Here is a 27,974-nt window from a genome sequence, read left to right on the forward strand (position 1 = left end):
TTGTTTAATTAAAACTTTTATTGTGGATACAACTTCCGTACAGAATACATTAGCTGTTGCGAACAATCTTTCCACTATTCCTATTTTCATCTTGGTATGAGTATGGTAATACAACAAGGAAACTGATGTAATTTCAAATCATTTTAAACATCTGGCAACAAATTATTTTACTCCATCTTCCTCATTGCTTCCAAGTCGGTATTTTCTACTTCTATATCTTTCCCCATGTTTAGTTATAAATTCGATTGACGCTGTATAGGACAGGAACAGTACGTATAGTCATCTCTGCATAGCCTGTTGAGTTTCCTTTGTAAAATACAGTTATTAACAGAATGCAGATTTTAATACAAAAACACTTATGGGAAAGAAAGAGCGCTGTGTATTCTTGTGGGGTACAATAGCAAAACAATGGGAGCCTTAGAACACTGCCGCAAATCTCAAATTCACCCATCCTATACACACATTTTCTGAAAAACATGTCAACCATTTGCATCAAAAGCTTTCCCAAATTAATACAAAGCAGTCCGAACAAATAACAGATTCACTAGATTCTGCCATTTGCACCCACTGTTCCTGCAGTCTCACGGTAGTCTTTCACTTTCATATTCCAATTCAACAACACAATAATAGTGAACATACAACAAGCAGAAGTATTTACAGCCATCCACTTGGTTTAAATAGAATCCTTACGCCTATTGTATATATAGGGTCAAATAATGTGTTCTTTGATTTGACAGATAACAGAGATACAATTCTACTTTTTTCTCCATTTTCAAGATTTACAAGAATGAGAAAATTTATTCCGGATCAATAAAACTGAAGGGGACAAAAAATAGTGGAAGTTTAGCATGCAGTCAAAAAACTGGAAGTGAAATAGTTTTACTAATATTTGTAGAGCACTTTGTTGAGGTTAACAGGATAAATACTCATAAAGTCAAGGATCACACTGAAGTCCAATTCTACAGCTATCTGGTGATTAATTGTTTATGGATGTAATTTCTGTGGCTGGTTTAAAAGTGAGGCTTGTCAATACAGTGTCTTAGTTTGTCTACTGAAAAGCAGAGTGATTTGTCACAAGATCATGAGTACCAATGACATCTGACCCTAATGGATAATTTGGGCCTTTTCTCATAGTTTAACAGTCTCTGTTTTTCACACACTCAATATTAGTCATTTTTACTCATACTGTAGACAGATCTGTTGCGCTCTGACTCAATGGCTTGCATATTGGTGGCTATTGATTTGTTCAGCTTTCTCCCACCAGTGATGACAACAAGCTGAATATAAGCTGAACAGGCAGCAGGCAATTGTTTATATACAAATACAAAAAGTAAAAAAAAGGGCCTGCAACTAATTCAAAGGATATTTCATTTGATTTCTCAAGAAGTTCGCCCTTGATTTTGTAATTCAATGCATAAATACAATGTGAAAGAATTAGGTTATTAGTCTATATTAGTTGTTTCTGGCGACTAAAGGTTTTTTACATAATAAAGTACTCCTGATGCAATGGGAATTCGGAAAGATTACATTCCAGAGGTAAAATAATTTAAATCCTTTGCTCATACAAGAACACCTGAGTGCTTAAATCTTAGGAGCACAGAAAGAATCTACAGATGTCAATTTATAGAATCATTTTCTACTGAGCCTCAAGTTTATCTCCTGGCTTCTCATTAAGCACTGGGGCTTGCCCTGGTGTGTCTTGCAGACTGCTGGTCATAGGGCTGGGTACGTAGTTGAAAGGGGTTACTCTTGCAGCCTTGCTTGGGGAGCTGTGACGGAAGGGGGCCACACCCCCGCTGTGCCCAGCAGTTGACAGAGAGGTGGAGGTGGTGCACTGGCTCTTCATAATCCTCGCTGCAGTGCCATCTGAACCCTCATCTTGCAAGTGGATATTGGCCTCGGAGGCCTTACTTAACTTTTTAATCGGAACCAACTTTTCGGCTTCCTCTGGGATTACCGGTACCTTCTCTGGGGTTGACGAGGTACTGGTCTTTTTGGTTGGGAAATCCTCAGTCTGAACTATGGCGTCGCTTGTTTTGCGTGATGGCGATGAAATGGTGGGCAGTTTTCCTGGCACTATTGATGCTGTTTTCTTATGTCCATCTGGAGAGGGTATCAGGGGAAGTGCGGAGGATGGCAGAGTGCTCCTCAATATGTGAGGCACGTCCTCATCCCGAATCCTCCTCCAGGTGACTCTGCCATTGGCACGTGTTCCTGGCTGCTGATGGTTTACATTATGTTCACTCTTTGCTCTCCCGCTTGAATCAGAAGATGAAGAACGAACAGAGGACTGACTGGTGACCCGGTTAAGAATATTTATGCTTGGTGATGAAGAGTGCCTCTTGAAGCTTTCTTGATTCCTATTCCAAGTCCCTGAGGTAGTCCTCTGAGGTACCCTACAGGGGCTCTCGGAGCTGGTTCTTCTGGCAGGACGTTTTACAGAGAGGTCTCGCTCACTGGAGCTTGCCCTGGAGAGATTTATAGTCTGCCCTTCTCCTTGGGTGGATCTGTCTGGCCTCCCTTGCATTTGTCTCTGGTTAAGTGAGGAAGGCTTTAGCTCTTGGCAACGTGAGGAACACAAGAACACTGCTGGTGCACCAGGTCGTGCTCTTCTTGGTGATGCACACTGGGAAGTAGGCACAGAGCGTGAAGACGGAACCTCATGTCTCAACACATTGGATGATTCTTTGATGAAAGTCAGCTGTCTCAGAAAGCCATTTCTGTCAGATTCCCCGCTATTTGAATGGATTGAAGTCATGCGTACTAACTCTAGGCGACTGGCTGGTAGGGTTCTTTTGACTGGCACTTGGGAGTTTTGTCTGTTGAAAGCAGAGGACTGGTTAGTGACCAAAGGTGATATAGTTCTTGAAGCCATGGGCTGCCTTGATGGATTCTGCATGAAGGGAATTCTTACTGGTGACTTCTGAGTTTTTTTCTGAACTGGCAACTTTGTGTTTATTGGCTTTTGACTTGTAGGTGTATTAGAGTTCCCTCTTATGTCTGGCTGCATATTTGCTGGCTTTACGTCTTTCTTTAAAGCAGGTTTGTTAGTTTGTGTGGGGGATACAAGTTTTTTCTGAGGCTGCCTTGATGGTGTAGAGCTTTGAGATGATCCTGATGATGTACTCTTTGGTATCCTGGCTGGTGGAGTTGAGCTTCTTCTTGGCAGAAGCAGTTCATTTGAGTCATTTGGTCTCCCTAGTCTGTGCAGGCTCCTCGACCTCTGCTGAGCCAGGTTTGGATTTTTCACTTGTGTTTCAGCCTTTGACGATGTTTTCTTTGTTGGTGGTCTTTGTGAGAGGGTTGTCTCTTTCTTGGGCATGTAGATCACTGTTCTGCCTCTAAATACCACAGGCAAATTTGGAACTGGCTTGCGTACAGCAAAATCAAGCTGTGTCCTTGTGTTTCTACCCTCCGATATTTTTCGCCCTTTGTTGTCATGATCTTTAGTGGTCTTCCTTTTTTCATTCTTTCCTGCTTTAGTTTGAAGACTGGACCCCGTTGAAACACCAGACATGAATGAAAGCACGGATTCAGATTCGGATAAAGGCTCCTGTGACTTTGAGGCTGCTTGCAGTCTTGTAACAACCGAGTTCGCTCCTTCTTGTATTGCCCTCCACTCAACACTATTGAGATCTGAGTCTTTATCAGAGGCTCTCTCATCACTGTCCAAGTCCTTTTCTGAGGCCCATCCATCCCTTGATTTAAGTTTTTGCTTCCTTTCACTTTTCTTTTTCCTTGCAGACTGTTTTCTCCTTTGCTTAGGCATAGCAGAGGTGATGCATTTTTGCAGAAGGTCATCCTCAGAATTCAGACTCCCTGAACTGGTTGAGCCATTCTCCTCATACTGACTACAGTTATTCTTTGATGTGTCACAAGCCAGGTTGGAGGTGATGTGATGCCGGCTTTTCACCCACACCTGCTGCATTTTTCCATTGTACTCCTCGAGGTCTACATCGCTTAACGAGCTAAGCGATGAACTGAGAGAATAACATGGCGGAGTCTCATCAGCAATTAAGTTGTGCTTAATCCTAACACCTTTGTGCTTCATTCGATCAGCAACAGATCCACCGTGGGTCAGATTCCTGTTGCACTCTTTCATTTGCTTCCTCCCGATACTGTTCTTGTCCTTCTGTTTTGTGTTCAAATTATCACAGAAGCTGTAGATGGCTTCTCCTGCAGGGGTGGGGTGACTCATTGACTGGCGTGCTGCCATACCATGGGTGAGATCTTTGTACAGCATGTTCTGATTCTGGCCACCACCTATGTTTTGTTTCATTTTGGTTGATTCTAAATGTGCCATATTCCATGACTTATTCTGTTCCTGCTTATAACTTAGGTATTGGGGGGATGAATCTCTACTTCTTTGTTGAGACATTTTAGCATCCATCTCTCTATTATTCATCTGCATTTTTTGTGTTGGTATACCTTGTTTAAAGGCTCTGTTCATCTGATTTCCAGGTACACCTTGTGACTGAGTTATTTTAGTGGGCTTCTGGAAGCGTGAAAACGCTCTGAGTTCTTCAATTCTCTTTGCTTCCAAGTCTATAACTTCCTGTTTATCCATGGTTCTAGGCCGCCAGTCTTTGGAGCTTTTGTCTTTCACTGGGTACTGGAGTGTTTCGTCACTTAAGGATGTAGTGCTTGAGAAGTTTACTGGGGTTCCTTCTGCTGAGTCAGTAAAGGAGGAATCATCATGATATACATCCTTTTGTGGCATTCCCATCTTTGCTGGTGTACACTTTTGATTGTTATGATTGGGTAGTACCATATAAACAGGGAACTGCACTGACTTTCGAGCTTGAGAATTAAGAACTTGTGTAGAAAGTGTAGACATGAGTGAGGTTCTGACTTTAAATTTAGATGGCATTGCTGAGTTGATGCACTCCTTAAGAATTTCAATGTCATCATCTGAGTTACCTTCACTGTATCTCTCTGTTTGATCCACAAATGACGAGTGCTTTTCTCCCAACTCATCTCGCTCTGCATGTGTCACAGTGAACGTGGGATTATTATCCTTCTGATGGAGTAAAGGCATAAGCTTGAGTTCGACGTCCTTCTGAATGTAATGCTCGTGAAGGGGCAAGGCGCTCAAACTAGAGGCACAAGAAAAATTCTCCGTTGGTTTTTCCACTGTAAAGTAAATCATGGTGTCCAAGTCGGGAGGCAGGTTAAACCGCTCCTTGAAATCAGCGATTTCCACAAGCTTACACATGTTGCTTTCCCACTGTCCACCTCCACCTCCAATCTGTGTTTCCTGCAAATTAGAGTCAGTGCAGCAGGGTGTCTTACTACGGCTTGGAGGCATAGTCTGTCCTGGGCTGTCAGGGAGGTCGCTTGGACTTATGGTTCCACTGATCATCTCACTGCAGGGGTCACTCTGTATGGAGCTAGCTATGGAGGGTGACTCGAAGCTGCCAAGGGAGCTTACAGAGCTACAGCGGCTCATAACAAGTGGAGTCTCATGGATGTAGTTCTCTGAAGAGGTGGATGGGGTCCTGTCTTCATGCATGCCAGGTGAAACTCCTCTGGGGAACAACTTATCCTGTTTAGTGGAGCTGGGAATGTCAATGGGCTCAGAGGTGGGACTACTGCTGCTTCCAAATGTTTTTGGATCTGTGATCAAGAGCTGGCTATCACTGAGATCCTCCAACAGTTCATCCTCGTCCTCTCCTCTTTCCAGGTTAGAATCCTCTACTTCAATAATTTCAAGAGATGAGTCACTGTCCAGTTCATTTTCGCTTTGACTCTGACCATCTAGAGCACCATCACCAGAAGACAAAGAGGACAAAGAACTACATCGTGAGAAGCAGATTGGTGTGTTTTCTACTGAATACCTCTGCAGAGTTTCCATCTGGCCTACAGTTGGACTCCGTGGTGTATTCATGGGAGAAAACTTGGTAATACTGCCACCTGTCATGGCTGCCGGGACCCAGGCCTGCCTTCTCATCGCCTGGGCTGCCTGAACACTGATGCCGGATTTGGCAACGCCGAACTTGGCAACACTCTGTATTAACGGAACGTGCTGGTAGGATGGAGACAGTTTGATGGTGGATACGTTAGGTGCAGATGTGAGTTTTGTGGTAGCTGGTGTTGGAGGGGGCGGCTCCTGATCTTTCTCTGTATCTGTGCTACTTAATTCTTGAACCCGATTCTCTCTGCTGTTTCCTGTATCTCTTTCTGGTACCTCTTTGTGACTTTCTTCATTATTCACAAGGTGACTCTTGTTGTTGAGATAGCCTTGATGGGCAGTCTTAAGTTCCAGTTTATTAGGGCGCCTCTGAACCATTGCTGATCTTACGGAGGGTCGTATCTGATCCTTGCCGCCACAACTATCGCTGGTGCTGCCGCTGTTAAGGCTGTCCGTAGATAAGCTCGTGTAAGCAGTTTTAAGGCGTATAAGAGCATGGGCTCTGCTTAGACGTTCTCTGTGTGTAAAACTGCTGGTGTCAGAGAGGCGGCAGGGTGAGCAAGACTTAGCCCGAGCTTCATTAACCTCATCTGATCCATACTGCCAGTCTACAAAATGGTCTTCCGAACTCAGACTGAAGCTGTCCTCGGAGGACGTGTGCATGGTGATGTCATCCACCAGCTTGTCAATCTTCGCCACTGTGCTGGTGATCTTTCTGGCCAAGGTCTCTGCTGCAGCAGACCCCTCATTTTCATGAGACAAGACCCTCTTGTTATTGTCCGTCTCTGGCACCATGTCATGCTGAGGGTCACAGTCTTTCTTCCGAGTCTGACCCTGAAGGAAGTTTGTATTGTTTAGAAACATGGGGAGCATTGAGTAATTACCTGTGTCCAAGCTACTGGAGACATTCGGGGCCTCGTCATCATCAAAGCAGCCTGAATCAGAGGCATAATCTTTTGCCAGACTTTCGATGTGTCTTAGAGGCTTATTGATGCATGCATGCTTAGCAGTTTGCTTTTCAATCGAATCAAAGGTCTCTGCCAGATGTTTAGCATCCAGCTCAGCCTCCAAGGCCTTCTGCTTCCTCATGTAGAGAGAGGGCATGCAGGACCCTGGAGACACAACAGCGGCGTCCTTGTATTTAAGGGGCCGGTTGGTTAGGAGGTTGCGGAGTGCTGCAGCGCTGCCCATGGCTATCATCTTGTGCTTGGAGTGGATGAGGTTACGCAGCATGCTAACGGCTCCCAAGTCCCAGAGCAGCTCCTGGTCTTTGGGGCTGCGTGCTGAAAGATTCCATAGGGTTCCACAGGCATTGCTGACGATGGTCAGGCTGTGGGAACGCAAGTGCTGCAGGAGCGTCTGTAAGCAGTTGTGGTCCCTGAGGATTTGCCTGTGTAAGAAAAAATTGAAAGACCTGTCAATCAACTGCACTCTGTGCAGCTTGAAACCCCACTAGGGTGTGGCAATATCAGTTCCTATTTAAAGCTATTTCAACTAGGCTATATGGATTTTGAGTGAATACTATTATATAAAGAGCAGGTAACATTGTAACATTATACAGTGGAACCTCGGTTCTCCAACTGAATCCATTCCTGAAGGCTGTTTGAGAACTGGGTCAAAAACCGAATCAATTTTTCCCATAAGAAATAATGTTAATTGCATTAATTCATTCCAGACCCCAAATGATTGCCAATTTAAACCTAATACATACCTAATGCTAAAACCATAAATAAAAATTTTAAAACCCATTAAAACCTGAAATAAATGAAAAAATGATTTTTCCATTGCATACTCTGTGGCGAGATCAGACAGGCAAACACCTCTATCATACTTTGCAATTATTTCCCTTTTAAGCTCTATTGTGGTTCTCACAACATTCCTTTTGGGATTGTTGCAATCAATAACCTTCTTAGGACCCATGGTTACTTATTTAAAAACAAAAGAGCAAAAAAAGCAAAAAAGAACGAGAATAATCACAGCACAATACAGTGGAGATTTTCACTTTGCGAGCGTTAGTGGCAGCCTGACTCTTACGCATGCATTCTCTCCTTTGTTTATGCATAAGATGCATGCTTTGTCTGACAGGTTTTAGCATGAAAGGGTTGGTTGGTTGAGAACCAAAAATACACTGAACAACCGAGACATTTTTTTACCAAACAATATGGTTAAGAACCAACTTTTACAAGATGTGAGACATTTGAGAACCAAGGTTCCACTCTGCAAAATTAAATGAGCATTGGAAAGGATTCTTTCTTTACAATAGCATTTGAAACACTGTGTTTTCTTAAAGCTCACAATAATTATGCCTATGATTTTTGCGAATTCAGCTACACTATGGTCAAAAGTATATGGACACTGGTTGTCCAGCATCCCATTATGAATTAATATGAATTTGGTCCATCATTTGTTTCTACAATAGGCTCTACACCTTTGTCAGCAGAATGTGTCACATAATTGGGCGATTCCTCTAATTAATGGGGGAGGCCGCATACTTTTGGCTATATATTGTGTCAAAATTATAGTTGCATCAGAAATGGAAACCAACCTGTAATCCTCACGTGTGGCAACCAAACTTGAAATGTTCCGCAAGATGCCGCCACCGCTCTCGATGATGGCCAGCGAGTTGGTCTGGCACCTGTAGGTGAGTGTGCTTACCAGGAAGCCAAGGGCCCCAGACACAGAGCAGATGGCCACTTTGTTCTCACTGCTGTGTGCTGACAAGTTCCACAAGGCGCTCAGAACACTCTTAAGAGTGGACTCCTAAAATGTAAGAAAATATTCCCAGAGCATTAGTGGCTTAAAGCAAAGTTCCATCAGACTGCAATTCATAAGAAATGTGTTGAGGATTGATTCATTGGTACCGTCAAGTTCAATTCTGATTGCAATATTTTCCAGATCAGGGCTGTTTTTTATGTACTTGTTTCTTCTTGTGTGTAAGGTGCTAACTGACTTCCTTAATGTGCTCATGAGTGAATGATGATGAAGAATGGCGGGAGGATCAAGCTAATTCTCCTCCAAGCTCAACGTTACCTTTGTTGCCTGAAGTGCACACTGAATGAGCGCGGAGACGCTGCCCACGTCCCTTAGCGCCCTCTTGCTGTTGATATCAGCTCTCCAGGAAAGGTTCCTCAGAATGCTGGCTACTACCTGAGAGCCAAAGTGGAAAGCAGGATGAACACTTTTATTCTGAGCCATCAGAACTACAGACATTTCTTCATTTTTGCTTCATTCCTTGATGATGTGTTTGTAAATATGAATACATTCTTACTGTCTTCATAATGCCACACAGTGCTGCATGTTACATTTAAAAATGCTAAATGATACATTAGATGTTTTGTGTAACACACAAAGGCATTCCTGTGTTTCAGTCCAGCTGAAATTGTGACCAAGATACTGCTGCTGCTGGAAGTACACTGATACTGTACTACAACACTGATAAGAGCATTTAAACAGTAAACACATAAAAACACATAAAGAACGTTGCTGTACCTGATGCAGCTCTTCACTGTCAGATGCGAGCTGTGCTACAATTGCCTGCAGACAGCTTTTCTTTGTGCAAAGCGTGGCCTAAAGTAATGATGAAATAAACAGACTTCAGCTGACAACTGCTGTCAATCATCCATCCATCCATCCATCAGTTTTCCCACTGCTTATCCAGTACTGAGTCTCTGTGAGCCCAGAGCCCTATCCCAGGCAGCAGGGGGCAAAAGGGTGGGGTGGGGGGACCTTGGACCCTCCAGCCCCTCAGAGGGGACACGATCAAATTATGGGTAATTACTCTTAAATACTATTAATTACTAATTACTGTGTTGGTCATATGCAGGACACTGTTCCTATAAAAAGTAACCCAGGGTATCTGAAGGCCCCAGAGTGAACCTGTCCTCTACTGGATCATCCACTCATACCAGGGTTGTCAGTCTTCACACATCTGGCGTGACACTCACGCTTTCAGACTCTCACACTCGCGCAAGAAATCTTACGGCAAATCTATATTATTCCATTATAAACCCAAAATTAGCTACATCAAAAGTGTTGAGGTAGTTTGCAAACACTACAGGCTATTCACAACGTAATAAAACTCTTACATACATGTAAATGTGTGTGCAGACTTGAATCGAAATTTCACGCCAGTCAGCTGACCAAAGTTGGCAACTCGTACTCATACCTTGTTAACCACATCTCCAAAGGTGAGGTTGGTTAGCGCCATGCCGGCGTAGCGCCGAAGCGCCAGGTTCAGTGGGTCGTTCTGCGTGCCGTACAGCTCCTGGTCCAGTTGCAGCAGCTCAGCTACAGCCTGCAGACCCCCTATCAGACACAGAGCATGCAGTGACACCTTTAGTGGCCCCTTCACCTTCTGAGACATGTATCGTAAATAAAATGAATCACCTGACTGGTGAGTTAACACAGTAGTGATGGTTTTTAAATGTGTGTCTTCTAGTGCAATAAGACATCAGACATGAATTCAAGCCACAGTCAGGAAACAACTGGATTAATACATGATTTGTGTAGAATCAGATATAATATAGGTGTGTGTTGGGTTGCAGATGAAAGAACTGTTGGCTGTGGCTGTAAGGACAATTCAATGAGGGTCAGAGAACAGCCAGATGTGGCTATAAGGACTATACAATAAGGGACAGAGAACAGCCGGATGTGGCTGAAAGGACTATACAATAAGGGACAGAGAACAGCTGGATGTGGCTGTAAGGACTATACAATAAGGGACAGAGAACAGCTGGATGTGGCTGTAAGGACTATACAATAAGGGACAGAGAACAGCTGGATGTGGCTGTAAGGACTATACAATAAGGGACAGAGAACAGCTGTATCGACGCTCACCGAGTTCATTCATGGCCCGCCGGTACTCTTCCTCAAAGGACAGCTTCATGATGGCACACATGGCTTGGCAGATCTGGGGCTCCACTGCTTCTGGGATTTCTGGGAAATAATATGGAGGACTCTATGTTCTGTGTCTGTGTGGTTTTTGGGTTGGTCGGATTCCTTTGTTCGTAAAATGCTGGTTTACCTCCATTCTTGGTGCCTCCAGGGGATGGAGTCGTGACATGGGTCTCGATCCAATCCCAGCCGCTCTCGCAGTGTGAGCGGATCTGCTCAAGCACGTGCAGCACCCTCATCTCGCGGCGTGCCTGTCCCTCGTCCGGCTGCGAGTACACGATGTTGTGCAGGGCGGCACTCGCACGGGACCGGGCCTCCCGGCTGCACCCCCCGCTGCCTGGCACCTCCCCGGTGCCCCCTAGCCCGTCGTGCAGGATCTGCACCAGTAAGGGGACGCAACCTGACTTGCGCATGGCCATGCAGCTGTCCTGAGAGCTGGACATGGCCAGCAATGTCCGAGACATCTCCTCCCTGTCCCTGGTAGCTAGCATAGAGAGCAGCCAGAACACCATCTCCACCTAGCGGGTGGAAACAATGAATACCAATGAAGGGAGGATAAGAGAGGCAGGTTCACATTCTGTTAGCGTTAGCGCTGACGTTCGCAGGCTGGTACTGGAGGCAGTCATAATCTTACTTTGCTTCCTGTTTCTCCAGGGACGTCCAAACCAGAGGTGTTTGATATATTTTCAGATTCACCCGGGACAGCTGTCTTCTCCCCGGCAGTAGCCTGCGAAAAAGGGATTTTTCAGCATGTCTTTAAAGATTCTGGAAAACCCACCTTTATTCGTGGAAACTGAACTTTTTTCTCAGTTTTTCCTGATTTGTTTTCATTGTCTTCTGAGGCAATGCTATTATTTCAAATGACTTTGTCTGCCAGTAGCTAGTCTTGCTTCGCTTAAACATTACTGTAGCTGAGGAACCGTAATTCTCTAAAATGAAAGGCTGCTGTTAATCAGAACGCTGAAGGTTTTCGAGCCCTTAGGAGACCGTCCTCGGTGTCAATAAACCACTTGCAATAACGTCTGTATGGCAAGATCGATGAACACGGCATGGAGGAGCATGGATGGCTCATACCGTATCGTAAACGTTCTCACTTTGAAAAAGATGCGCTGCCACACTCAGAAAGACACACACCAATCTGTACCTAAGGGAATCACGCACGAGCTTAACTCCCAACCCATCCGTCTCCATGGCAACCCCAGGGTCTGTAGCTGAGAGCTGAAGCCTGCCATACACCCCACCAGACAAAAGCACAATGTTAAAACACGCAGCATCTCTACGTTCCAGGGCAAGTGAGATCTGCGGGTAAGATTTGGATATGTTCTGTTTCCCTGGAAACATGTGCAATGAAAAATGCCTATGGAAATGCTATTTTTCATTAAACGTACAGCACAAAGGAAATGATCTCTAATATCTGCAATATGAGCAACAGTCTGGGAACTGACAGTACAGAACTGAAAAAAAATCCCTTTAGCATTAATGTTATGCTAACATATGCTAACATTTCTTTCTTTTACTTCCTTTTCTCCTGTACATCAGTCACACGTTAAGCAGATTTCTGTTCTCCTCATGCGGAGCCCTGGCACACAGACGGTGCTGGTTCTCAGACCCACGGCTGCGAAAGCCAATCATAGCCAAGCAGCGCCCAGGTGCCGCCCCCTTTTCTGCATAGCAACACGCAGCGCGACTGGGACGGAGCACGCCGTTGGCCTGCCGCCGCTTTTATACCCATCTGCCGGCACGGAGGCCCCCAGCATCAGGAAACAAAGTGCAGTCAGATGACCCAGTTTAACTCCTGCACCCTGTTATTCTCAAGCCTAATGCTCCCTTTCTGCTTTATATCTGCATTGCTGACTGTGTTTTCATAATCCATCCTAACTAGAATCCTACAAGCCAGGAATGGTCAATTCACCATTGCATTCACCACATCATAAAAAAGTGTTTGCAGACCAGACAGTCTTCCCAAAATGTATTTATGTATTTATACTGTACCTTAAAAATCTAATAATTTAATAATAATAATAAAATATATAATATATAATAATTATATATTATATATAAAATAAACTTGTTCAGATAACGGTTCTGACAGCTGAAGTTTATATTGCAGGACAGTTAATATGCATTTAGCTTGAGTAAACGAGAATATATTTTGTAAGATGAAGCAAGACATGAGTTTAAAAAACAGCCCTGTGCCAGATGTTACATTATTTACCCCCAGAACCTCCCTCGCCTCGATATTTCAGAGCATTCATGAAACATTCAGGGCTGCCAAGAAGCGAGGAGGAGAGAAAGGGGGGAAGGAGTAAGTCCAGGGCTGAAGAAGCGGCAAAAACACAGACATTGTGGCAGCTGTCAAAATGGAGGCCTAAAGCAAAACAAAAACCATGTCAGATGTGAGATGGCGATTCCCATATCAGATGGTTCCATAAAACTCCGCCCCATCATCTTTGGGCACCAGCATCTTCCCCCAGCACACAGTCCTCACCTGGTTCTCCACCGGGAGGCTTTTCTCCTGGGAGCCCTGGGCCTCCTTCACCTCCTGCAGCTCCCTTTCCAGCTGTTCCAGGCGTGCCACTCGGATCTGCATTAAGAGAGGACAAACAGCTGAGCTCGCTGATCCTTCAGAACAGGATCCATGGTTCAGTAATTCCAGTCAATAAAGCAACTGAAGAGTCCTTTTGGGGAAGATCCAAGAAAATCTCAATTTTATGATTCATGGAATGGACCACCTATGGTGGCAGAGGGACAATTTGCATGTGGCTGTCTGTTAAACCCCTGCTTACTTAGGGACACCCCTTAGATCTTGGTAAAGATGGCCCAGTCTAGGGGCTGGCGGCCGCTCCACGCACCTGGGTTCTCTGCACCATTTCATCGCATGTCCCAAAACGCTCCTCCATGACGGAGCGCAGCTGCTGCGCTTCAAACTCCAGCTGCTGACGAATCAGGTCCATTTGCATTGAGAACTGTGGGGGGAGCCGTTGGGAAGCCTTTAAGATATTTCAAACACTCCAGCAAACCCGCTTTAAGACGGCTCGTTCAGTCAGACAGGCGTGCGGAATTCATTAGTGATTCCACAGACAGTCTCAACGTGATGGTTTGGAAACAAAGATGTCATTTTGCCAGCGGCGGCTATATTTTTGTTAGCTTCGGTCAAAGCCGTTTCCAAGACCTTCCGCCCCGAGGCAGATTTAAGTGGAGTGGTCCGTGGGCGCAGCACTCGCGGCTGTACTCACAGTGTCGATGCGCGGAAGCTCAGCCAGCCTCTGTGACAGTCCCTGCAGCTGGGAGTAGTACCAGCGGCGCTCACGTTCTTCCTTCTCGATCTCGTTCAGGAGCATATCCCTGAAAGACCCGCACATGTCTCAGGGCAAACCTCCATTGCCAAAGGCGTATCTCCGCGAATCCGCTTGGCTAAACGGCCGTGAAGCCTCAAATACTTTCTGAATCGCTCACCTCTCCTTGCAGAGGTCCTCCAGGTGCTGAGTGGTGACCCGGCCGTCTCCGGGTAGGCCCACTCTCGGCTCGAGGAGGTGTGGAGGTCCAGGGTGGGGGGCCGTTCCTTCACCCGAGATGACGGGACCTTGGCGGGTGGCTATGTAAGGGGGGCTACTGGCTCTCAACATGCCGGAAGGATGATGGGGGAGTTTGTCGTCCACCTGGGGGGCCGGCGGAGCCAGGCTATCGGGAAGCACTCGCAGGTTGTGTGGCTGGTACTTCAGCTCATAGTAGTTGGTCAAATCCATGTGCAGCTCTAAAAAATGCAAGGCCATTATAATACTGCACGTAGGAAGACTGATAAACTATAATAATTCAGAAGGGTATCAGATAAAATGTGTCATTTTTTGAAAGAAAAAAAAAAAAACCACCCAAAAACCTCACCGGTTATAGAAATCATAAGATAAAAAATCGGCAAATGATAGTGTGAACATGAAGTGCTCAGGTTGTCCAAGGACAACATACCTTTCAGCTGTTCCAGGACATCAGTTCTCCCTGATGAAGTCAGTGTGCAAGCCTCCTGCTCCAGCTTATTCTGCAGCTGCTTCAGTACCTCCTACAAACAGGAAAAATATTGATACATCCATTGTCGACATTCTCAGGACTCCATATCTCCATTTCCATATCCCTGTTTAATTCTGATAGAAATAACATCTTTGCCCTGGGCATGAGTGCAGTCTGTAAAACATCTTAACGGTTTCTGCCAGGAATCCAGATTAGGTTTGTTTTGCTCTGCTGGTTTCATTGAATTTGGTTTAAGTAACGTTAGAACGATGTTCTCAGAACCAGATCCGGCATGGGCTCCAGACGAGGCCCCTGTTCACGGACATGGACAGATCTTGAAAATAAGAACCCAGCCGTGACTGTGTGCCACAGAACACTGCAAGTATAACATGCAGCGAATGGTACTGAGAGGTAATATGCAGAAGGACAGTCTGGGGACTGTCCGTCTTTCAACTGAAATAAAACTACATGCAGCAGAAAAAAACATTAAATATTAAAATCCTATTCTCCCAACCCACACTGGTTAAAAAAAAAATCAAAAAACACAATTTGCATTATTCAATGGTCACTAAGCAGCAAAAACAGAATTGTCGATCTGGCCATGACACTGAAATGCCAAATACACATTAATGAAATATTTTAGATTTACTCCTTTTTCATTTTTGCGATTTAAAATGCTAATTTAATTCCATTTCATTGTAACGTATATCTGTAACGTAATAACCAGACCCCTTCACAACATACATAAATGCCATGGGAGTGACAACTTGGTATAGATACTGGAGGACATGATGAATAATTGTCAGATTTTATTTGTTTATTTGTTAGCAGAAACTGAGAATATTATCATAATATTATATCTGATCTCACTGGCATTCCAGGGTTTTTGTGTAAAGGTGTCAGATTATGAAAATTGAACAATCAATTCCAACTTCAACCAAATCACATTGTTACTTGCTTGTGCAACCTGTGGTGAAGAGCAGCGTTTTACTAAGATATCTTCAAGACTTGGTGTAATTTCCTATGCCTGAAATGCTTTAGTAGTTAAATGTACAACACATGTCAAAGATGTTAAAAAAGAAAATATACGATGATGCTGTCCTGATCCCTCCTGACTACTGTAACTAACAAGATAGCTGGAATTTCTGTATCAATAACCTAATGTAGTGAATTATTTGGCAATACAGTGAGACCCCTATATCCTTGGTTTCAGTAACCAAGCTTTCAGTTGTCCATGGTTTGCTGCGGTCTGAAAAGATAGGAAAATTCCAGAAAAAAACAGTTCATAAGTTTCAAACTGCGCACCAAAGAATGCAGACTGCAACATTGTGAAACCCGCAAGCCCAGTCACACCCAGTACGTGTCTCTTCTCCCTTTGTCCGCATATCCATCATTCTCCGCAGGACTCTTATCCAGTCTGTCCCCAACATTCTCAGTCATTGCATTCATTGCCATGTCATTGAAGTGTTATAAAAATGTATTAAAGGCATAAATTTCATTGCTCCATCATTCCTTTACATGTGATATTTTTTCATTGTTCTATCTTCTCTTGAGAATTCGGTTCAAACCTCAGAATGCCTTTCATTCAAGAGAAATGTACAATGCACTTTATTGTTGCTGTATTTAATTATGGCAATGTCTAACTGTGCATAATTTATCAATGAACCCTTACCATATATATGTACACGAAAATCATGTTATATATGGGGTCCGTGGATGGTTCACTATTATCTGTGGTTTTGGCTATCAGTAGGTTTTGGAACATATCACACATACAGGGGGACTACTGTACTAATTAAGTGTGTGTTTCCTGTAGACCTGAGAGTTCTTAAAAGTATTTATCTGTTAATACAGTGGTACCTCAGTTCTCGAACTCATTATAACTCGAATTTCTTAAAAGTCGAACCAACCAGTTCGAAAAAAAAAAATAATATATATTTTTTTTTTATTTCCCTATTTAATATTAATAATAAACCATTAATACGTTTAATTATAATAATATTGTCGTGCCGAGCGGGGACGGAACGGAGACAAAGGCGCAGACGTCAGGGTATCGGGGAATATGGGGTTTAATTACAGGTAAGGCAGGCAAAACGCAGACGGACAATACAATGATCAGACTGGGGAAACAAGCTGAAACGTGGATGAAATACAGACTAATGAAAACAACAAGAAACAACTGATCAAACGGGGATTCCACACAGGGTTAACGAGGGAGCGTGGCACACGGAAGGAGCGGACGATCAAGGCAGGACACATTGTTTGGATACATTTATTTTCTTACTTTGTTTTGATAAATGTACTTAGATGTGTTTAGTACAGCATATGCTCTTCTTGTTTTATCCGGTTCATTTTGTGTTTAAATGCTAAAAAAAACACATTTAGGTGTAATTTTTGGGGCCGGGAACCAATGAATTGGTTTTCTATTCTTTCTTATGGGGAAAATTCGATCACAACTCGAATTTTTTAGGATTCGATCCGGAGTTCTGAATGGATTAAATTCTAGTTCTGAGGTACCACTGTATATGACTTTAATTGAATTCTAAAATATTGCTGCAAATAAGGTTATACTTAAAGTTTGGAGTTTATGATGTGGGGGAAATTTTCTAAATTAGCAGATTTTGCTGTGGAAATCTTTTAAACATTTAAAACTTTCACCAGAATTTACCACTGTAAAAATGCCTCAAACTGGCTTTAAAACTATTTCAACTTTGTGTAGGAAATTAACCTGAATTGCTGAATAGCAAAAATGTTCTAAAATCATTTGACAATATTCAAAAATAATGTGTTCAGAGTGCTATATTTGATAGGATATCTGTGAGAAAAGACTGAATAAAGTCCACCTTTAAGTTGCTCTCAATTCAATCCAACACTGAAAATGACTTTATTTAAGCAAGGACACATTTGCATGTTTTTAAATCATTTCATTTGTTTTCATCACTACAGCAAAAGTAGCTTTATATTGCAACTCTCCTGGCTTGGATGCCTGAACTTTGACCTCAGTTATTTGTGATGCATATTTATTTCTGATGAAACACATATATTAAATAAATAATTAGCCAACAGTAAATGTAAATGAAATACCTTCTACGCTTGTAAACTTTGCAAACAAAATGCCAAGCCTTTGTAAATCATTTCAAACGTAAACAGCTTTACACACCTGAGGTTAGCTTGGCTCTCTATTCTATTGTATTTTTTTTGTTTTGTTTTGTTTTCAGTTTGGCTCATTACTATTATTTGACAAGGTAGAACTTACTGGCAGAAATTGGAAACTGAGGCTTTTCCCCTGTAAGTCTGGGCCAGACTGCAGGGGAATGATTTGATAACACTGAATTTTGTGCACGCAGCATGCCGTAACAGACTAAAGATCGATGTTAAGAAAATGCTCGTACGTTTAATGGACTTTCATCATCTAATGGTTTCCCCTTCTTAGCATCTCTCCCTCCCCACTGGGCTCATTAGTGGTAAAAAGCACTTTGTAGTGCGGCCCAAAGACATGGTTTGTGTGCAGGCCTGCTTTACTCTGCCGAAGGCAGCGACGGTCGTCACGGTGAATTAGCATCTCACAGTATTTTTATTCAAGCTGTGTTGCTATGGAAAGTCACCTTTGTCTCAGTCTCAGAATGCCATATAAAACAGTGGGGCAGTTTATCTGCTGTGGCCGCGTGTCAGCTGGCAGGATATCGGGTCAATAAATATGAACTCGCAACAGCACCATTGCTGTCAAAAATGCCACATACATTTTACTGCAACACCAAACGTATTAATAAAGCACAGGGCTCTGATTCCAGCAGGAAATGGAACATTTAGAGGTAAAGAGAAACTTCTCGATGATACTGGCGGCTTGGGAGACTCTGCTTGTTCTTACCTTCATGTCGGAAGTCTCATTCTCAAGCTTGGATAGGTGGTTGGAGTTGTCCTCCAGCTCCCGGCGAAGATGTGTGTTCTCCTTCCTGAGAGCCTCCACCTGGAGCACCAGCTGGTCATAGGAAGCCACCGAGTTGGACATCTTTGCTCAGTCTAACTCCTAAGAGATGAGGGTGGAAAGAGAAGGAGGATAATGGCGTGTGAAGCGGTGTGGTGGCTTTGCCCTGAACTGCAGCTTCACCTGCTCCACTCATTTCACTTTTGATGAAGCATATTCATTAAGCAGATGTCAGAACAAGGTGCTCTACTTTTTACCAATTCTCACAGTGCATTATTCCTGCTCCATTCCAGACGCCATGGGGCTGAGCACTAGCTGATGTTGGAAACCCAGTCGTCTGTCCAATCAGATTCATCTCCACTTTCATCACTGTTTCTCGCTTGAGCAAGTTCTAATGTATGGTCTGTAGTAGCCAATATTAGGTAAAGAACCTTAGGAGCAAAGAACCTCAAATGTCTTTCATTGTTACTGCGCTTGATAAATCCTCTTCAAGGATGAAGCCATATCCTTCCTTTCATATCTGTTCCCTGCTCTTTTCATTAATCTGATTTTTACTTTAAATTATTTTCATCAAAATGTCCCAATGAGCCATTCTTGATTGGTTATCTCAAACAAAGCACATGCTGATTGGCTATCTCAAACAAAGAACGTACTGATTGATTGCTTCAGTTACCCAAGAGTGAAATGATAAGCCAAACCCCAAAGGGGGAAGGGAATTACTGATAGAATGTTTTTTTTGTGCACCTTTCAATTTACATATGATAATATGATCCTTTAGGAACTGAGCGATTTCCACACCCTAAAAATAGACATGATGCGTGATATGCACTTTTACAAGGACGGCCACCAGAAATCGTTGCTGCTGCGTTATTAGTTGAAGATGACAGACAGCAGGACTCAACAGTCGGTCTTGGGAGGGATGATGAAAAAAACATCCCCATATTTTTAATTATGAATGCATGTATGCGCACACAGACACACAGCAACGATATTAAAAAGTACATAAATATTGTATATCACATATTCTGTGGATCCATATGAGAAATGGCTCATGTGAACAGGATTCCCATATAGCTGGCCTTTGTGGGGGAAGGTGGTCCCAGCGTCCCATCAGGACGACAGCGAGTCCCTGCGTGTGACAGCGCTTCATTAAGGCATGCGGGTCGCGTGGGGGGAGGCCAGACACCTCTGAGGCTGTGATCTTCATGCAGGGCAAAATCTCCTCCACTATTTGAAAAATTATTTAATTTATGTAAAGAAGGGGCCTCAGGAGAGGGGGGCAGTCAGGCTGAGCCCCTCCCCATCTACTTTATGATTTGTTGGATCCTTCTAGGTCAACACAGTATTACGACTGGCAGTATTTAACCATATTGATCATAAATGTCAATTAAATACATTTCATAATTATATAGCTATGTAGGTACACAGAGATTATACAATTATGTAAAACAATATCATTATTCATCTCCTATAATCACCTATCCAATCTGAAATTCAAAACCAAAAAAATACCTAAGTTAGGTAACATCCTTTCTAAAATATGCTCCACAAATTATAGGCCACAAAGCGGAGAAGCCAGAATGATCAGTCTAAGACAACTAAAAGCAATTTAATCAACGTTAAAAGAAAACTAATCCTGCAGTCTCTCACTTCACATCACACTACACAAAGTGTACAGAATCTACAGAAAGATGGTTTTATATGCCAGACATCGGTCACTTTTCTGAGCATCTGCGAATACAAACAAACGTGTGTTTGGCCGCGAGGAGCTCAGCAGGCAGAAACGCAGCAAACAGAGCTGTTAATGAGAACGCTGATGCAGTGTTTCACAGCACTGAGCGACGGCGGACTGTCTCCAGGGATTTACCACAGCTGTCCTCGCCCTGGTTTCCTTTTATTTTATTGATTGTCTTTTAAATGAATATAATGCTGGGGGTCTGCAGAAGCCAATGCGTCTCCCCGTAATTGGCTGGTAGCAACGTATTAATTACCGTGCATTAATTACATGTTTTTGTTTGTTGTTGTTCTTTCTGTCTTTTTGGTCCTCTGCCCTTTTCCTTTCGTTAGCACGTGCTGCCAAAGGTGCTGCAATGCCTTCTGGGTAAGTGGCTCTGAAACCCGGAGGAGAATAACTCAAAGAGCCCGGGGAGTGTCAAAGGCCTGCCAATGGGATGTGGGGGTTCGGGGGTTGCCATGGCAACAGCTGCTGATCCCATCCGGCAGCGTTAAAGCGGAAGAACGACGCTGCTCCGCCAAAAAATACAAAGATGAATAATTCAGTAACTCAATTAATGTATTTTTTTTAAAACTTGGCCCCCTCCACTAAATGATGGCTGCTCTCAAGCTTTCTCCTGCAGAGATCCTCAAAGTTGCACCCCTACAGGGCGATGTTTATTCAATAGTGCAGCACGCCAAATGAGGTCAGCGACTCAGAAAGGATGAGGTGCTGAGGTGCGGCCATGACATGCATCCACTTTACACGACAGCCTGCAGTCAGGCGTTTTAAAAGACGGATATGTAGCACAGAAGCATCATTTCATCAAGTTTTATGTAGCTGTGACATGTAGTTAGACATGTAGTTACACTGACATGTAATTAGCTGGCAGCCACTTTGGTTACACATCCTGGCCGCTGCTGTGATGCACATCAGTGTGGCAGCGTTGCATCTCATATCCACCTTGACCGGATACCTAGGATGCCCTCACTGGTATTACTGGAATTAGTTGATGTAAACTAAAAAATCATCTCATTCAAAGTCAGTCAGAACATCATTGGGTACATAAAACTGCACATGAAACAGATTAAATGTGCCCAGAATTGTCAGTATAATACATTACAGCACTTAAACCCCCAAGACCTAACCTTGAACTGAGATTGTAGCTCTTGGTGCGGTGACCTAATCTAACTGTGCCATTAGGTCTTACACTGGCGCAGTACAACAGCCCAAGGTGTTTGGGCCTCCCCTCCTGTGCTCAGCTGCTGCTGAAGTGCTGAACTGAGCCAGGCTATTCAAAGCAGCCAAACACGGTCATCCATACATATTAATATGCAGCCAGACACCGACTGAAAAACTGCTATACAGGATCCAGCAACACATCACATGCTATCTCTTACATGCTTAATTATTTCAGAGTGTATAATTCAAACACTAATCTAAAATTTTCATTTTATGGTGCCCATATTCCCTTTAATGGTGGTGTCTTTCGGCCGCTACTGATCTGTCCTGCGAAGTTTAAACCGAAGTGTGTGAGCACCGAAAACCCTGCAGTAGCATGATTTCTGTGGTCAAACTGCAATAGCAGTTTAATACGTTGTTATGCAAATGAGGACATTTGGGTAAATAAATGTGAATAAATTTCATTCTGTGTGTTGAAATGGGACCTACGTTGAATCACTGAGTATTAAGCCAGGACAAAGAACGCAGCAGTGCTGGATTTACGCTCTACTGCTATACACAAACACACACATACACACACACACACACACACATTCAATCAAAGGGAGTCTGGTTACCATAGAAACACCAAGGGCTGTGCCTGAGTGGCAGGAGACTGTTGGCAGCCCAATTTCAGCATCAAGATATTTTCCGCCCTTGTCTCCTTCTTAAAACATGACCGTTATTTTAAAAAGGACCGATTTTGAAGGTGCTCATAGCTTTGCTCTACTGCTAAGAATGGCTGAGACTAATGTACATTCATTGTCTTTGCTGTTTAATTTGATATGGGACGTGTCCAAAGAAAACCTGAAATACAGCATCTGACCCTGGATACAATTGTAAGCAATTACACTAGAAACAGATAAAATAATATTTGATTATAAATTGAAAATTGATAACCTAAGATCAGTGATGCTTTCCTTTCTATTTTTTCATCTTATTTATGTTAATGTTTTAAATCTGGTTTTGATTTGTATAATTGATGCATAAGGTTAAACCTTCTGTTCTGTACTGTAAAAAGACATTTAGAAAATTAAAGTATGTTGACCCTGACAAATGAACAATCAAAATTATCGTTTAGATAAATATTTAGATAAAATGTATTAGTCCACATGTGTAATATCTCCCATGGCACCCGCTTATAATAGTTTTAGCATTATTATTGGAGATGTATTTAAACATGTATAATGATTTGTCTTTCCTGACTTCAGTCTGATCTGTCCCTGTCTGTCTCTGGCTCTCCCTCTGCCTCTCAGCTCTGCGGCAGTTCGTGATGGATTAATAAAAGCCGCATCAAACCCATCTGACCCTCACCCATGTGCACAAAGAAAACAGGGGCCTTTTACCAAGTTCCCAGCTCAGCAAAATCCAGCTTCTCCTCTGCTGTCAAAATAAACAGTGCTTTAGATACTGATCATTATTCATTTGATTTATATCGGCGAATCCTTTGGGACGCTTTATTTTTTTTCAAAATCCTTCTACAATAAGGACTGATAAACCTTTCGTTGGTTCATCTAGGTGCCTTATTCATGCAGCCTCAGGCCCCAGAGAACATGTTTAATACCAACCCCAATAAAGCAATATTTTACATATTTATTCCACTGTTAAGCAAACAACATTGTTAAAATTTGTTTAAGAACGTCAAGAATCGATAACATCTCTGTATAACAGATATCTTACACCCTGTTTATTTGTTTGCCAAGTCCCATTCCAGACAAATGAACAAAACACATGTTTCTCAAAGCCACTAAAATCACAGCTAAATTAATTGTATGTGGACAGACACATTTTCCTCCAAACTGCACAATGTTTCTTCAGCTTATTGAATAAAAATCCACAACAAATGCGGAGGTTAATTAGCTGAAGCTGTAATGAATAATGTCTCTATGAGTTTCATTGAAACATTGTGATGCTATAATTTGATCCTCGATAATGTCAGTATTCTTTCTTGAACAAATCTACTGGAAATAACACCAAAATAAAAAATGTATTTTAAAGCATATTTTTGAAGACTTTTCTGTAAATATGTCTTATTTCTAGAGCTTTTTCAAAAGAGACCTTGCTTAAACAACTGGCATTGTTGAGGGCCAGAATTCAGTAGTCACAGATTTGTCCTGCAATTCGATACAAACTCATTAAGATCCGATCAATATGGTGTTATTATCTGAGACGACTGCAATTTATCGAAAGGGACCCATCAGAGAGCAGCTTTAGCTTAAATCTTCAGCTCTCAGATAACCCTGGTATAACTGCTAACTGTCCCTCTGGAGACAAATCAATCTGAAGATGCCAAAACAACTGGTTTCCTGAGATGCTACTGAGTTGAGAACAATGTGTAATACATCGAATGAACCAGCCTGCGGGCGGCAGCCCCCATCAGATGACAGGAGTTTTTCCCTATAATGTGGCCAGTACATATACAGATTATTGCGTCTCCCACTCAGAAATCTAAACAAAGCTATCTATTGTCTAATGTACTAAGATAAAACAGTTTATACATACAATCCTTATAATATGGAACATGCATACAATATATATTGTATATATAGCATCTATAATACATATTGCATACAATTTCCCCTTGGGAATTAATAAAGATTGTCTGTCTATTAAAGCACTTTTATGTTGTCTTAGGGACACTCTAAGCATCTCTCTATTACCTGTTAATGGCAAGTGAGGTGTAACAGTTTCCAAAATGTGCTGAATCAGAGGTAAAGGATCCAGCTGGAGTAAGGAGTAAACAAAAGGTCTACCGGTGCATTGTGGGTATGGCGCCTCCGTCCGAACAGAGAATTCCACTCAGCGAAAGGGTTAATCAGCGCCGTTTCTCTGCTGCATATTAACTGATTCAAACTAGTTCATGTTTCCTGATCACCTACAACAACTTTTACAATAACCAGGCTCTAGCCAGCAAATTAACACAGCCCACGATGACAATAATTTATTTAATTACCTCATCAAGTCCAGCAGGTGAATGCCAGTCCTGCCCCCCCACCTAAAAAAAGGTCTCCAAAATTAATTGTGCCTCGATGCTACGCCCTCATTACATAAACGCAGTCCCTTGCTTCTGACGTTTTTGGGACTGTGGGACCATCCCCAAAGAGCCCGTGACTCACGGATGAAGGGTGACTCCATCAGTCTCAGGCCTCATGACGTGTAGTGATGCCTCCTCCAAACCACATGACATGTGACCACAATGCACAGTCTCATTTTTTTGTGTTTTTGTTAAAAATAGTTCCTCACTGTGTGGAGGGACCATGCCTTTCTTAATAACGCATGTTTGCTGGGGTTTCGAAATGCATGAAAGCAGGGCAGTTTCTAGCTACTGAAAAGATAAGGGGGTAAGTCAAGTTTACCTGGGGCTGGATTTTTTGTTTTTTTGAAGGAAGATTGGCATCGGGGCTAGGCTGAACAAACCTAACAACGCCCAAGCATGCAAGCATGAGGTACACTGCCAGGATGGGAGGGTGACCCTAGTTGTTTTCAGCCCTTCTGCTTAAGGTCCAAGGTCAGACCATGCAGCTCAGCCCCGAAATGCAGCCATCAGAACTAAAGGACAGGTCTCTAGTCCCTGAAAGACTGATGGAGCCTGTCACTGCATTATAGCCACCCTTCTGTTAGTTTATTTTACTCGATCTGCTCGCCCGTTTGCGCGCGTTTTACTGCGAGCATAACTATTCAGCAAAAGGACATGTATCTCACTGCACTACAGCACGCGCGTTGCGGGTCACCCGACGCCCCTGTCCATTGTATGTCCTTTGAAATGTCGCGCTGAAGACTCTTGTTTCGGTGTTTCAGTAAATGCGCAGACATTCCAGTCACTTCGAAGCTATGTAATGTGAACTATACATTCGTTCAGACTGTACCCACTAAACATTGGACGTCGGATAGGCGTGCAGATCATGTCTATATTAGGTCCGTCAGTCCATGACCAATTCTGGACATCTATACAACGTCCAAACTAGGTCCACAATTTGAACGTCCATCCATGACCCAACTTGCACGTCAATATGACATTCAACATTTGAACGTAATTTTTTTGACGTTATTTGGACGACTACGACAGGTGCAGGAAATATAGTTTTATTTACAAATATCAACATTGTTGTTATCAACATAATAAATGTAATACAGATGATTATTTCGAAATAAACATGATTTATTATGTTAATGCGTACGTATTTTATGTGCATTTGCGCTGATATGACAATAAATTATATCGTGCATTGTTTTTTATGTTCGTTCTGAAAACCATGTGAAAACTGAGTAGTGCAGAGCAGCTGTAACAGTTTTATCCACGTCCCTCGCGGACACTTTTGTGCACGTGCAGAACGCGGGATTTCAAAATCTGGCAGCAGCTTGATGCCCGGTCGAACAAATTAACATCCAGCTTGCTAAACCAGGTTAATGCTAAATTATGTTTTTTACTTTAGCTCTGTACTGCTCTGTTGTATACACTGTAGCACCGGCGGGGCTCATGTCCCAGCATGCCCCGCGTGCAGTTGTAAATAGCCATTGTTGTGTTGTTGCTGTTATTGTTAATTAATTGGTAATTCCTTATTGTTGCGCATGTGTTTACATGTGTCTTGTGTGTACCCGGTCTGATCCTCGTGTGTAATTAGCTTACATAAATGTCCCACCGTGGATGCGTCTTACAGTTCGTCGTCTGACTACTTTGTGTTTCTTACATATAATTATCTTTGGTGCTTTTTGGGTGCCTGATGTAATCCTTGTACGGATTATTAATTGAGTGGATGTTCCCCGACAGAGTAATCTCCGTGTTTCTCTGCTCGCGATACCTCCATCTGCCCGTCGCAGCAATACGTTATTTAAATTTAAGTTTTAATTGAAAGCATGGTGAAATTGTTCATTTATATATGAATTTAGTCGAGACACGACATACACAATGTCTAAAATTAGTCTGCTTTTGGTATTATAAGACGTCCACAACGACCACATTTGGACTATAAATAGCCCATACATGGAGGTCCCACGGCCGTCAATACTAGACGTTCATTAGACGTCAAAAAAAGACGTCGCCTGGCGTTACAAAACAACCCCTTCAGTGGACCAAAATTGGACGTCCAAAAACGACATATTAAAGATGTCATTCCGACGTCACTATGCGCAGTGGGTAGGTACCTAACAAAGGCTATAACAGCCAGCACTGTTATTTCCATCTGTATCTTTTTTGAACGGCAAGCACAAAGTAAGTTTGTGTTAAGACCATCACATTACATAAATACAACAGAAACCATTTCACAATATATATCAAACATATAATAATATATACAATATACGTATTGTCATTATTACAGTATCAATTAACACATTATTTCCTAAAGCATTTCGTCCATTTTGTACACAGGTGTAACACCCTATGACGTCAGCATAAACTGTATGTTGTAAGCATGTACAGTACAGACTAACAGTCCGTGTGCGCCCCGCTTGTGTCTGATTAACAATGAATTCTCTCATCCAGCATAATCAGATCAGTATCACACTCCCATATTAACAGCAGGCTATTGCATCTTGAAAATTCATACAATTCAAATGTATCTAAATATACATAAATATCACGATTAACTAACTATATGTACAAAATTAACATGTTTATGATAAAATATTTCATAAAATGTAGTAAATGAAAATTATCTATGCGTTTTCTCTATCGACCTTGCTCGTATGCAATGTCATTTGTGTTATATTCCAAAGATAATTATTAATAATGCCGTTAATGAATTTGGAAAACTCCCCTCGTCAAACAAATTACGTTTAAAAAAACATAAATGTATAAAGGTATATTTTCATTCTGTCTCTGGAAGCCTCGCCGACTGTTTTATATTCACATCAGCACCACTCTCGGCGGAGATCCCACCAAGCGCACCAGACCACCATTGTTATTTAATGTCGCAACACAAGACAGCGCCGCAAACGCAAATGGCATTTCTTTTTAAAATTTGCAAACACTGACAATGGTTTAGAAATTGCTTCTTACCTCATTTTCGAATAATGAAAATTGCGTTAGGGTGTGAAAGCCCAATGCAGAACGGACGCTGGAGTGACCGCTCCTCACCGCCCGATGATGCTGCCTGATGTCAAATTGAGACCCTCCCTCCTCTCTCTCTCCTTATCTCCTTCTCTTTAAAAGTGATTAATCTAAATGCATTATGTTTGTATATAGATATATTGTATATAATAAGTAGATAGTTACCGGCTTTATGAAACGCTATGTCACAGCAGGCAGATAGACTGAACAAACGCGCAGTTACGATTCTTATGCGTTCAAATATTTTCGCGTTTTTCAC

At 42.6% G+C, this 27,974-nt stretch overlaps 1 protein-coding gene across 1 annotated transcript; it reads right to left on the reverse strand.

The window, feature by feature from the left end:
- apc2 (APC regulator of WNT signaling pathway 2) lies at nucleotides 1-27,958 on the reverse strand. The gene is made up of 15 exons (XM_023813284.2): nucleotides 27,665-27,958; nucleotides 18,675-18,833; nucleotides 14,768-14,858; nucleotides 14,261-14,558; nucleotides 14,041-14,149; nucleotides 13,657-13,770; nucleotides 13,293-13,388; nucleotides 11,439-11,531; nucleotides 10,935-11,322; nucleotides 10,748-10,846; nucleotides 10,077-10,216; nucleotides 9,401-9,478; nucleotides 8,942-9,058; nucleotides 8,457-8,671; nucleotides 1-7,301 (listed from the first exon to the last, which is right to left on the reverse strand). The coding sequence occupies exons 2-15, from the start codon at nucleotides 18,813-18,815 to the stop codon at nucleotides 1,637-1,639; spliced, it is 7,644 nt and encodes a 2,547-aa protein (XP_023669052.2). The 5' UTR covers nucleotides 18,816-18,833; nucleotides 27,665-27,958; the 3' UTR covers nucleotides 1-1,636.
- Between the last annotated feature and the right edge of the window lie 16 nt (nucleotides 27,959-27,974).

Source organism: Paramormyrops kingsleyae, chromosome 15 (assembly GCF_048594095.1).
Source record: "Paramormyrops kingsleyae isolate MSU_618 chromosome 15, PKINGS_0.4, whole genome shotgun sequence".
NCBI classification, from domain to species: domain Eukaryota; kingdom Metazoa; phylum Chordata; class Actinopteri; order Osteoglossiformes; family Mormyridae; genus Paramormyrops; species Paramormyrops kingsleyae.

Coding starts and splice junctions, on each gene's coding strand:
- apc2 (XM_023813284.2), bottom strand. CDS start 18,815: ATGTCCAACTCGGTGGCTTCCTATGACCAGCTGGTGCTCCAGGTGGAG. Junction 14,559..14,767: donor TGTCCTGGAACAGCTGAAAG/GTATGTTGTCCT, acceptor TGCATTTTTTAG/AGCTGCACATGGATTTGACC. Junction 13,389..13,656: donor AAATGGTGCAGAGAACCCAG/GTGCGTGGAGCG, acceptor CTCTTAATGCAG/ATCCGAGTGGCACGCCTGGA.